The 13,549-nt window shown below is 41.4% G+C and overlaps 1 protein-coding gene across 1 annotated transcript; it reads left to right on the top strand.

The window, feature by feature from the left end:
* Window positions 1-1,906: 1,906 nt before the first annotated feature.
* LOC144710452 (cytochrome P450 78A9-like) lies at window positions 1,907-3,924 on the top strand. Its single transcript, XM_078584225.1, has 2 exons — window positions 1,907-2,951; window positions 3,091-3,924. The coding sequence occupies exons 1-2, from the start codon at window positions 1,968-1,970 to the stop codon at window positions 3,724-3,726; spliced, it is 1,620 nt and encodes a 539-aa protein (XP_078440351.1). The 5' UTR covers window positions 1,907-1,967; the 3' UTR covers window positions 3,727-3,924.
* Window positions 3,925-13,549: the final 9,625 nt, after the last annotated feature.

Raw genomic sequence — 13,549 nt, forward strand, 5'->3', positions numbered from 1 at the left:
GGTTTGATCCCAATATCCATCATTATTGATTTTTTCAATTCTCTAGGAATTGAAGAAATTGCTGAGAAATCCATAGGCGATTTGGATGTTGTTTTAAGACCATATTTGCGTTTTTACCTTGTTGAAATAGTTAAATATGTGTTTCGTATCATGTGAAATACACTTAAAAAAACTTGCTATATGTTGTCTTTTCAATGTTCTGGTTCATATGACCTACATACTTACTATATTAGTTGTATTCGTAATTAGGTCATTTAACATTATACTAAACATAACATATGGAAAACTATTTAAAATATAAATTACAATCTTTAGTTCGAGCATTGAAATAACCGTCAACAGATACTATGGCAACAGGTACTGACAACAGAGTATTTTGGCAACCGATCTTTCAATCTTTTGATACAAGGTTCATCATGCGTCCTCATTATTACCCTCCACTCTTGGCATGGGGACAGGAGAACACCACTTTGGTGCTATCATTATAATATTTCATATTGTACGGCCTTCTGCTGCTTCAACTTATTGTCGCTCTTCCAATTGGACGAATAAATGCGCGTTTTGTCTTTAAATGCAGACAGGCTCCATCACGCTGTTGTCAATTTCTATAAAATATTTCAAAAGATAGACGACGATATAGGAGCTGAAACGTTCCTGCGATTGATTGGTAGACGTCGACTGCCATTACACTATGTCTTGGAGTCCACCGGTCGCTGGATCCTGAGTGATATGAAACAAAACGAACCTTTTCTTTGCGCTGGCCTTCATCCTTATCTTCGAATCTAGCGTCAGAGAAAACTACTGAGCTCTTGCACCCCCGTCTTTGAAGCTTTGATAAACAGCTTTCTGTCACCGTTAGCAATACTTATATGCCAGAAAGCTAATTAATCAACAAGGACATACGGTTCATCTTCTGCATAGCATATCCGTTCGATACCCATCCGTTCAAACTGATTCGTTCTTCGTCAAAATTGCTTGAAACATGACTATTGTTGTACCTTTCAGAGCCTCGCTCTCAACTCCATCATAATATGACGCCAGAGGAGCTTACGGACAAGGATTTACGTAAAAAAGGTAAGAAAAAGCATATTGAACGTGCAGTCGTGAGAAACGAATAATGCGGTGGGTGGGATAGAGCCCCACAAATATAGATCTCCAATCGAATCTTGATAACTGCCATGTCCCGAAAGGGTAAAGGACGATGTTGAATGAGCTTTCAATGGAGTACATGGAGCAATCTGAGCAACTTGATACTTACACTACAAAGAAAGCAGACCGCAGCTCGTTTGACATATAAGGAGAAAACCCAAGTCCCTCCCTGAAGCTGTTCAAGCCATAAGGAGGAACTTCGATGGAGACTTTCGAAAACCACAATAAGATTCCCACTTTCAAAGCTTATCAAATGAAGTCATCTCGCTAGACCGGAAAATTCATGTATATTATGACGCCGAAAAACATTCTTACAAGTGCTTCGATGTTAGCATTAAATGGTTAAACTCATACTTGGGATTCTTGCGGGCATGCAAAGGCAACGTTTAAGGCGTAAAATGAATTAAGAGCCGACTGTTATTACCTAGTTGGAGAGTTTTTCGACGGTCGAGGACTCCACTGGCTGTTGGCATGCATCGCCTTCTAAAGCAAGACGATGGCCAAGAGAGACAACTGGACGGTGGCCTTCCTTCCGGCCAATCACGGAGGGGAGAAATAAAATATGATTTCCTAAGTTCGGTAATCGACAATTTTATTTTCCGAGCGAATAAGCGGCGTGCACTTGGAGGTCCCAGAACCGGTGCCACTTCTTCGGTAAAGATAGATGCTTGATTCCATGTCGTTAAACGACATCTGGTATAACGTGCACCACGGTAATATCATAAACCTATCTATTTTATGCACCGGCTATAAAAATGCACCAACAGCCTTCGCTCCTTCACTCGCCTCGGCCTTCTCTAGTTTCTTTGTTTTTGCCAATGGGGGTCGTCGGAGAGGAGAACTGGTGGATACTCCCGCTATCTCTAGCGGCGAAGTGCGCTGCTTCTCAGACGTCTCTCGCCCTGCTCGGCCTCCTCTTTCTCCTGACCTGGCTCTTCTGCACTCTCTTGCACTGGTCCTTCCCGGGGGGACCGGCCTGGGGGAAGCTCCTCGTAAGAAGAGGCCAATCCAAGGCCATTCCGGGGCCCCGGGGGCTCCCCGTCGTGGGCAGCCTGAGTCTTCTGCGCGGGCTCGCCCACCGCCGGCTCGCGGCCGCGGCGGACCGGATCGGCGCGCGCCGGCTCATGGCCGTCAGCCTGGGCGAGACGAGGCTGGTGGTCACGGCGGACCCGGACGTGGCCAAGGAGATCTTGAACAGCGCCGCCTTCGCGGACCGGCCCGTGAAGGAGTCGGCCTACGGGCTCATGTTCCACCGCGCGATAGGGTTCGCGCCCTACGGCGCGTACTGGCGCATGCTCCGGCGCATCTCCTCCGCGCACCTCTTCTGCCCGCGCCAGATCGCCGCCGCGGCCCACCGCCGCGAGAGCATTGCGCGCGAGATGGCGGCGGCGCTGCGGCCGCGCGGGCGGGAGAGCGCCGGCGCCATCGCCGTCCGCGGGGTCCTGAAGCGCGCGGCCTTGAACAACATCATGGGTTCCGTCTTCGGGCGGCGCTACGGGCTGGCATCCTCCGAGGAGGACGGCGCGAGAGAGCTCCTCTTCTTGGTGGAAGAGGGGTACGACCTCCTCGGCCAGCTCTGCTACTCGGACCATCTCCCCTCTCTCGCCCCGTTCGATCTGCAGGGCATCCGCCGGCGCTGTTCCAGGCTCGTCCCCCGCGTGAATCGCTTCGTCGGCGAGATCATCGACGAGCACCGCAGGAGCGGCCGCGCGAGCCGGGGCGAGGACTTTGTGGACGTCCTGCTCTCGCTCCAGGGCGGTGCCGACGGTCTCTCCGACGCCGAGATGATCGCCGTTCTCTGGGTAAGAAAAAGAGGAACCAATTCACACACACAAAAAAAAAAATCTCCCAAAAATGCAAAGTAATATTATGATAGTAGTAAAGTCTTGGGTTTTAAGTATTTGGACGAATACTGACGAATATATATATGTATACTTTCAGGAGATGGTCTTCCGTGGGACGGACACGGTGGCGGTGGTGATCGAGTGGACGCTGGCGCGGCTCGTGCTGCACCGCGAGGTGCAGGAGAAGGTCCACGCAGAGCTAGACCGGGTCGTGGGCCGGTCCAGGCCGGTCCGGGAGGCCGACGTCTGCGCCTTGCCCTACCTCGGAGCCGTGATCAAGGAGGCCATCCGGCTGCACCCCCCGGGCCCGCTGCTCTCGTGGGCCCGCCTCGCCACGTCGGACGCCGACGTCGGCGGGTGGGTGGTCCCCGCGGGGACCACCGCCATGGTCAACATGTGGGCAATCGCGCGCGACCCGCGCTTGTGGCCGGAGCCGGAGGAGTTCCGCCCCGAGCGGTTCGGGGCGGGCGGCGGGGCGGCGGAGTTCGGGTCGCTGTTCGGGTCGGATCTGCGGCTGGCGCCGTTCGGGTCGGGCCGGCGGAGCTGCCCGGGGAAGGCGATGGGCATGGCGACGGTGGGCTTCTGGCTGGCCGCGCTGCTGCACGAGTTCGAGTGGCTGCCGCGGTCAACGGAGGAGGGGGCGGAGGCGGGCGTTGACCTCTCGGAAGTCCTGCGGCTCTCTTGCGAGATGGCCGTTCCCGTCAGCGTCAACCTGCGCCGCCGAAGGGACTAGCCAGCGCTCAAAGATCGAGCGCCCTTGACGACGACGACGACGACGACCTCTCTGCCTATCTCTGTATGATTCTTTCCTGTTTTCGACCCTCTTTTCAACTCAGCGCTGTTTCTTTTCGGCTTCCGGGCTCTTCTGATGCTTGGACGCCCTGGTGTGCTTCAGTAATTACCTTTCGGAATCAACCGTTGTTCTGTTGTACGCGGCACGCCCATTTCCCCATCTCTCTCTCTCTCTCTCTCTCTCTTTTTGGCTTGCTCTCTTCCTCTCTCTCTTCTTTCCATTGCTCTCTTCCTCTACCTTTCCCTCCCTCTCGCTCTGCCTTTCCATTGCTCTCTTTCTCCCGCTCGCTCTGGCTTTCCATTGCTCTCTCTCTCTCTCTCTCTCTCTCTCTCTCTCTGTCTCTCGCTTGCTCTCTTCTTCTGCCTTTCCCTCCCTTTCGCTCTGTCTTTCCATTGCTCTCTTTCTCTCTCCCTCTCTCTGTCTTTCTCTTGCTCTCTCTCTCTCTCCCTCTTTCTCTATCTTTCGCTTGCTCTCTTCTGTTAAGGATTGAGTCAGCGAAGCAAACTCGGCGACCTCCTGTTAGGACTTAAGCAAGATTAGTAGTAAAATCAACATATATCATGTACTCGTTAGATACTACAAAATAGGATTCAATATAAGTTTAAATATAGAATAAGATTCAATATAGACGGCTAGGATTCATCATCAGATAGTTATAATGGTTAGGATTAAATCATAGATATATCCGTTATAACTAATGGGTCTACGGATCAACGGCAGTGATCGGTGCACCTACTTTGTTATAACGGTTCAGATTAGATCAAATATGCATGCTATAGAAAGAGGTCTACAGCATCAATCAACGGCAGTGAACGGTGCACCCACTTTGTTATAACGGTCCAGATTAAACTATATTTTAAACGTTATATATCCGTTGTAAACCATTACAACAGATATACACACAAACAGAAATATTTCTATTTTTAAACTTCTCTATATGTATTATAAATACTCATCCGATGTTACACTTTAATCTTGAGGGAATACAACGATCTTCTGCTATTCTTCTTGTTCCTCTTCTATCATCTCTTCTTTCCTTCTCTTCTATCTTCAAGATTCAAGATTTTCAACATCTTCCCCTCTCTCTCTCTCTCTATCTCTATCTTTTGATTGCTCTCTTTTTCTCTCCCTCTCTCTCTATCTTTCGATTGCTTTTTTTTCTTTCCCTCTCACTCTGTCTTTCTCTTGCTCTCTCTCTGTCTTTTTCTTGCTCTCTTCCCCTCTCTCTCTCTATCCCTCTCTCTATCTGGTTTGATGGACACATAATATCCATCACTAGGAAGTTGTGGAAAACTTCTAGAGAGGGAGGTTTCTAGAAGCTTCCAAGGCGCTCTGTAAAAGGAGGTGTCTTCCTCATCTTGGAGGATGAATTCTGTGGGAATTCTGGAGGATTCCAAGAAGGAATTCTTAAGAGCATCTTGAGAACAACCTTGGAGGATTCAAGCTTAGATACTTGGAGAGTTGGAGAAGAGTTGGGGACTACATAGCATCTTGCAAAAAGGCTTTTGGGAGGAGGCAACACTGTGTATCTTCTTGTTGGTTACTCCCTTTGGTGAATCTAGTCTACAACTTCTTCACATTGATGCATCTACATGCATTTCTTTCTGACTTTCCTTTTTTACATGTACTTGACGTCCAGACAGTCTCTATCTGACATGGCAGAATCCTCCAGCTTAATCTAATCTCTGTGTGAACAAGCTTCATCTATTGTGTTATTTACTTTTGTTTCTACAAATCTCATCCCTATTGATGTATTGCCTGCTGTGGAAGTATCTAGAAGAATATATGTTTGTGAAACATCTAGAAGGATAACGTTTTTTATGTTTCACATTAAATGTGTTGATGTACCTCTCATAAACAAAGTCTATTTAAGAAAGGGTCTGCATGAAGCAGAATCCAAGTGTTTTTCTCCATGAAGTAGAACCCAAGAGGTTGAGAATCTTTGCTACAAGGTAGCAGCAACAAATGGGAAGTACCTGACAGGGTTGAAGCCAACCCCCCCCCCCCCCCCCCACCCCACCCTTGACTTTCACATTTTCATTGCATGAATATCTCTTCGTCTTCATGAACCTCACATCCTAGGACATCAAGTGCGTTATTACCAAATTGATTTTTTGGAAAAGAGTACTTGTTCTGGAGCATTGAGGTTGACGCCCAACAATTAATGTGCAGTACCAAGGTATGTAATGTCAAACTTGGAGCTAAGAACAGAGATGATGGTTTGTATGCCCCAAAGTATGGTTGACTGATTGGTATTCCCATCCTCGTTAGAGGGGATGGCTCAAATTGAGTAGTTGAATCGAGGTTTAATTAAACTTTGAAGCTTTATGAAGGTGTTAAGGAGGCCACTCTTCTTTTTTAGAGGATATATATAGGTTTATTTGCTAAAAGTGTCAATGGAAGTTATATAATGATAACATTAAACTTGATCAATGATATTATATTTTTATACTTGTTTTTACCACATATTTTTAGATTTTCTCTAGCATTATACCAATTAAGTATAAACCAAGAAATTTCTGATTTATTTTCCTAAGATCTAATTTTATATATTTTCTATTGATCTTTGATACAAACCCCACTTTGACTCTTTAGAGTCAAATGGTTTTCTCACATCTTCTTCGAGTTTTATTTGAAAATACTGGAGTTGGGTAAATAAAATGGTGAATTTGGGATAAAAATGGGAGAAAAGGAGAAATCTAAGCCATTTCATATATAATAAGAAGAGGTTCAATACATAAGAAGCCCACTTTGGAAGCCCACTTTAGAAGCACATTCAAACCTCATTAAGGACTGGGTCAACTAAAGGTAAGAACTGTGGAAGTAACCCACAATTTCAATTTAAAAGGACTGTTTTCAAATCGTGGTAGGGGGAAACATGGGTCTAGGCTGGAAATTAAGAAATCCTAGCCCTCTAGACCCTTTAAGTTAAGTCCAATGGCTGGGAGAGTTAGGGCACTTCTATTTATTCTCTCCTCTTCTATTTATTGGATGCCTAGTACATCATATTTCTTTCATCCATACTTTTTCTATAAGAGTGTGGGAGAGAGAGTTCAAGGGTGATCAAGAGTTTGAAAGAACATCACTTGACCCTTGGTGGAAGTGACACTAAAGTTCGTGTGATCTCCAAAATGTTTGATTTGAACTTTCTCAACTTTTTCTCTAGGTAAAAATTCGAGTGGATAGCCTTGATTTCAATCTTTCCAATACACCAAACGGCACTGAAAAGTTCCTGATGTAACAAAAGTTACATCATTTTCAGTCTACTACCCGTTAGTGCCCAATTCTTCCACCCGGAAGAGTGCAGTTGCCCTCAAATTGCGGCCAAATGTTCTCGTTAATGTTAAAGCTTATTTCTTGCCCTAAAAAGCCTCCAAAATTTTCAAATTTCACATTTAATTATTAGAAATTATATAAAATAAAATAAATACTTATTAATTTATTAGAAATATTTTTGACTTGTTTTCAATTATTTAATTGATTTTCCTGTTTATTAAATACTTAATAAAAGAAAATTAAAAGGTGCCCTAAAAACAATTTTTAATTATATGTTGGCTAGCAATTTAGTCCCTCATTACTTGCTCTTTGTTGACTCGACCCTTACCCTATTCTAATGAAATTTTACTGAATATTGTTGCATAAATCAGAGCCTTAAAAATAACTTATTTAACCTCAATTCTTGTACATCACGTCACTTGAGAAACGCAGGTGAGATATTATAGGAGATGGTCCCTAAAGAGGTGAGTGGATAAGCTCCACTAGTTTTACAGTTAATATGATTAGATTGAGAGTATAGTAACTGTTTTGCCTTAGACATAGAGCATGTCTTGTAGGCATAGGGTCGACATAAATCTATTAAAGGAAATCCAAAAATATTGATAATAATTTTCAAAATCTGCACAACATGCTGGCCAAAGTGTTGGTGCCATTACTCAGGTGCTGATATCGCTTGAAACAATTGTGGCCAGAGATGATAACGGCATGTGGTATATGTTGTTGTGGAAGTCACCCTTGAGAGGTATGTCGCCGAGGGTCCTTGATTAAGCAAGTATGAGAATGAAATACAAGACTTACATTACTATCAATAGTGAGCTTTTTAAGAGATGAAAGATTTTTGGTAATTTTTGGAACATGTAAGATATTATTTAAACAAGGATGATATCATTTTGTTGGAATGAAACTACCTGCAAATGAAATGTACAAACTTGACCCATCGACGATGAACAGTGTGTCTGATCCTTTGTAAGGTGTAGCTTATCTTAAAAGTTGCAAGTTTATAGTGACAAAATGAGTGGCTCTGTTATCTATATACCAATGTAGTTTTGCTGGTGTAGATAGATTGAAAGTAGATTAGGGTAATAAAAAGCATGTTTGCACTCATGCTCCATTCAAGTGACTTGTTCCTGTTGGATATGGGATGTTGCGTCTAGATCTTACACCAAATTGATCTTAACATACATTGGCTCGATGATCAATATGAGAGCACATTTGACATTTAGGGCTAGTTCTTCCTTATTTTTTTATTTTGACTTGTTAACTTCTGACGACTACGACCTTGAGTGTGTTGACCTTGGCCCTGGTTTGAATTCTGTTTGTTGCTATGCTCCATCTTAGGTTTGATTTGGGATGGGTAGCAGATCTTCACCTTCGTCATCATCACCAAACATAAACCTGTTTTCCTCTTGTCCATTGCATGCCAACAATGGCATTAAAAAAGTCTGTATTAGTATGACTTTTCACTATGGTACAAAAAATGTGTGATATTTTTTCCCAAGACTTTGTACCATAATGAACTTCAAAGTTCATTTGTGTACGGTATATCCTAAGGATCCTAACAACTAACAATGTTTTAAATAGTACGATTCTTAGCCCACATGCTCATGATGGCCATGTCCTTCTACCATGAATTCTTAGGATCTGAAAACAGGGATTAAACACTTATCTTGAGTTTGATGATGGACTTTTTGTGTATATTTTAGCCTGAGCATAGAATAAACATTAAGCATGGCACAAGCAAGAGATCTTCAGTTTCACAGGGGGAATACGACTTGAAGTAGTTTGTGTGATCACTCATTACGGCAATCTCGTTCTTCGCCATTTTGGTCACGGAACAAGGGCATCATTAGAGGATGCTTCTTCAGGCTCCAACAGGAGAGGTTCAATACCATGTTTGAGAATGATCAGATGTGGAAGACAATGTTGTCAGGATATATCGAGGTAATAAGAATGAATGAGTCAATCAGAAAATATCAGCACACTGAACAGAATTATATACTTCCCCTGAAAATAAGATTTGACATCTATATGTATTTGCATTCATGGGTGTGAAAGGTTTGTACAGGTGATATATTAGGATGTCCTAAGTGCCGTCCAATTGGATATGACACTCCCGTGAGGCTTTGTCGCCATATCTTGGGTAGCGGTATATGATGAACCACAAAAGAGGCATGAAAACTTAGACACCTTAAGCCCACTATTGAATTTGTAGTTGAAACTTTCTTCATTTTGAGATGAATTCTCATTACATGAATTAATTGGTCCATTTTATTAAAAAAACATTTTTAAACATAATGTTTACATAATTTAGAGGCCCATAAATTCTCATTGGAACTATGATTCAAGATTATCACTTTTAGTGTATTTAATTTTGTAGCAAGGTTAATTGTGCATTTTCTGGGCTGAAACTAAATCTAAAAAAGGGAAAAAAAATTTGTAAGAATAACCAAGGGTTTTCAAGAGAAAAACTCAAGCCAGCCAGGAGAAGCATGATGGAAACCCTTGACGACGGCAAAAATGGGGTGTAATTTTGTGACGTTGTCATTTTCGCTTCGATCAATTTTTTTATTTTATTTGTTAACTTACTGAGAGATGAATAATGTTGATTAAGGTCGTCTCCACAGGAATGGCTCTTAGAGTAAAATTTAACTAATGAGTCAAAGGATATATAGAGAAGAGATTTTACAAAGGAAGTCCCATCGAAGAATTTATTTTGACCTCAAATTTTACATATATAATATAAGTGGATTGGTGATTTTAGAATATTTTTTAATAATTTTTAAAAATCATTTGGTAGAGGAATTTTAAGCTTCAAATATCGAAGACAAAGTGTTTGTTAAAATGCCTAAGAGAGGAAATTGGATTTAAATGGATATTTATAAGGAGGGAAAGTGATCTTTTAAAGGTATTTTATCTTAAAGTGTATATAAAATAGGATGTATATCTTCCTAGATTTTATTGTATTTTTTAGAGATTTTTAATTGGGTTGAAAATATTTAAATTTCTTGTTTAAAGATTGTTTAGAAAATAGGAACACTAAATGTTTGAAGAAATACCTAAAATAGATTTTTTATAGATTGGCTTTTGCTCAAAATTGATTTAATTTAATTTTGAGGGAATGGATTGAGGGAATCGGTGAGTATGCTATAATCATTTAAACTTCTAATAAGAAAAATCAAATTACTTACTGGATTTCTGCAGCAGCTCAGAGTCGCCGACAACTTCAGACCCCGTTCCGACTACATTGTCCTTCAGATAAGAATTCTTGTTCTCTGTCTTCCACTCTTCTCTCTTACTAATCTCCCTTCAGGCCACAGCTCTGTCCCCACCGTTGACCTAGAGACCAAGGAGAAACAAGAAGAAGACAGAGGATCTTCCCCTCCGTTGTTATTTTTATCTCAAATAGGCAATTCAAATTCGGCGCTGAAAGATACGTTAAAGGTCATTTAAAGAGCTTTTTATAGGTCAGGAATGGTATACAAACCTTCCTGACCAATATGGAACTTCTCCGCCACCATCTCCGGCGACTAATCGACGGAAATCTGCCTTTTCGTCGTTGGAATAACTGTTCCAATGACGGAGATGGCAGAGGGGAACAAAGAAAAGTCATTGATGCCCCTGATCCGTTAGATCATGCGTTGGGGGTTCAATGACTATGATTAAATTGTAACTGTGGATCCTTTTAATTTTGGTAGACCCCTGCTCCGTCAACCGCACCACGTCAGCGTCAACCGTCCAGGTGTTCACATTTCATTCTTCCAAGTTGGTGCTCCTCGCTGAGTTGTTGCCTCACATAAAAGAAAAACATGAAAACATTTAAGTAGCTTATCTTGACCGTTCGATCTTCAAAAAGAAGATCAACGGTCAAGATTATGTCGTCATGTTTAAGAAAAGCCCGATTCGATACAGGCTTTGGGCCAGGTTGGTTCGAAGCCCAGCCTGATGTTGTGTCTATTTTTCTTATGATCGCGGGCCGATGGACCGTGATCACATTCTTGTGCATCTATGGACCCGGCCCAATCCTTTGAAAAGCGGTGTTGTATACTTATCCCAAATCGCCTTTTCTGGAAAACGGAAACGGTATGTAAAGTTCAAAATCCATGACAATTTTATTTAAAATACATGGACTTACCTTGGACGCGGCTGCTCTTTCCTTGGGGTCACTTTGAGGAGCCAGCCTTGGCTACGCTTGCGGCTGCAGCCTTTGTTGTGGTTGTGGGTGGCGCTTGCGGTGCGGCCTTGGCTGCGCCTCGACGGCTCCTTAGGAGCCCTCTTTTTTTATTTAATATATCATTATTTTGATTATTAATTTTATATTATTAATTTTATTTTATTAATATTTTATTTATTTATTTTCTTTCTACTTAATCAAAAAATTTCATACTATAGTTTAGAAAAACAAAAACCCATTAAAAATATGACATTTTACACAATGAATGAAGAATTGCATACAAATCGAATTTTACATAAAAATGCATGTTCATTTCATTATTTGACTTCATAAACCCTTAAAATCTTGATTTGCATGCATGATTTGTGGTACATCAACCCTTTTGGAGTATCTCAGCTAATCTCAGATCATGACAGCCTCAAATGAATTTTGGGAATTTCTGAATTGCACAAAGGAGGGTGTAGGTGACCAAAAATCTGTAACAGCAGTGAGAACAAGAGAATGGAAAATCACATCCAAAGGTTAGTGGCGGAAATTTGTGCCCCCATCCCTTGTTGATCAAATCATGGAACATCTAGTATCATTTTAACTCAATCTGGATGAAAATGGTTCTATGAAAATCTCTGATTCTATAAATTTTAATTCAATTTGAAGTTATATTGGATCTGAAAATTTAGGGTTTGAAGTGTCATTGATGCATTGTCATAAACTGTTACAACGTACCAAGTATTACTCAGAAATTTCTCAATTTTACCCTACTAAAAATACTAAAAAAGTACTTATTCAATATAACTACTGATATAAACCTTATTTCAATAGTTATAAAATACCCATAAACACAAAATAAATAAATTATTCCCCTCTTAATCATTCTCACATCTTCTATTGTTTTCTCTCTCTCAATCTGATTAATCAAACCCTTTTAAAACTAAATAAAATCTATGCAGCCCCTATCTCTATTAATGTTAAACTCTTGTAAGGTATTTTCAATATATATCTACCTCATTAATATACATATAATTAATTAGAATATTTCCCATTTCCTAATTTTTATCCCCATTTGCACTCTCTTCTTCATCTTATACCTTACAAAAAATAGAAGTCCCTATCCATATACCTACCAAAATAATCATACTTCATTATATCCATCTATGTTACCCTTCGTACAAACTAAAGATGACTTAAAATAAATAATAATACATAACATATAGTCCCCTAAGAATAGTATCTTAGCTAGTGTTGCTTCACCATATTTATCTTACTTTATATTTAAAACCTACAAATAGTTCTTCCATTGTCTATATTTCTCTTTCCCTTTGTTAGAGCCTTCTAAACAACTTTCATTCTCTAGTTATTCACTACCCCTAAATTTCTGAAGAAGAGTATTAAATATCTTGCCCGTATACCTACAATGGGCGAGATTTGGACATGGTGTAATGAAGCGTCAGGTAGATGGTCATATGTACAACGGGCTTGACCATTGTTTTAAAAATAACATTGCCCTAATGCAATGCTCTATTATCATCATGCTTCTACATGATATTATTCTGATCACTAACTGATCTTTCTTCTCTCGAACATGAGTGCTAGAGTCCCTAGACCTACTTTTCAGTTCCAAGCCATGTGGCCTAGCATGAAGCTTTTTGCAGCTTTGTGCGACACCACTAGACATGGAGAACTTCAGTTATCGATTAAGAGATATCAAACTCCAGCAGAAATGGTGGAATAGACATGCATTCAGGGATGTGCACATACAGTTGGAGACGCTTAAGATGGAGCTTGCATTAATTGAGCGCTGACTTTGGGGAACTTGGACCAATGCAGCTTGAGAGCAAAAAATTAGGATTAGCAAGCAACTTGAGGATGACATGCGTCGAGAGGAGATTTTCTATCTCTAGACGTCACATATCCAATGGCTTGGACAGGTTTATAGAAATACAGGTTTCTTTCATGCCATGATTTTCCATAGAGGTTGACCTAATTATATGACCCTATTAGGGACATATAACCAAGATCAAGAATAGTTGGCGACGATTGGAGACAGCTGGTGTAACCTACTTTTGTTCCCTTCTTACCTCCCAACAGACTTAGGTGACGGAGGATATACTCTCCTCTATCCCTCACCTGGTCACTGACCAAGAAAACACCATACAACCCTTCCTACTTGCGCATAGATCAAGGAGGTGATCTTCTCCTTTAGTAGAAACAATGCCCAAGGGCCTGATTGGACTTATGATGAGTTCTACATAACTTGTTCTGGTATAATAGGCATAGGCTTAGTGAAAACTATCATGAAGGTCTTCACACGTAAAGTCT

This window comes from Wolffia australiana, chromosome 12 (assembly GCF_029677425.1).
Source record: "Wolffia australiana isolate 7733 chromosome 12, ASM2967742v1".
Classification (NCBI taxonomy): Eukaryota; Viridiplantae; Streptophyta; class Magnoliopsida; order Alismatales; family Araceae; genus Wolffia; species Wolffia australiana.

Bases quoted from the DNA above. Each gene is read 5' to 3' on its own strand.
- LOC144710452 (XM_078584225.1), top strand. From the start codon at position 1,968: ATGGGGGTCGTCGGAGAGGAGAACTGGTGGATACTCCCGCTATCTCTA. The intron at 2,952-3,090 runs GTAAGAAAAAGA...GTATACTTTCAG, and splicing joins AGATGATCGCCGTTCTCTGG to GAGATGGTCTTCCGTGGGAC.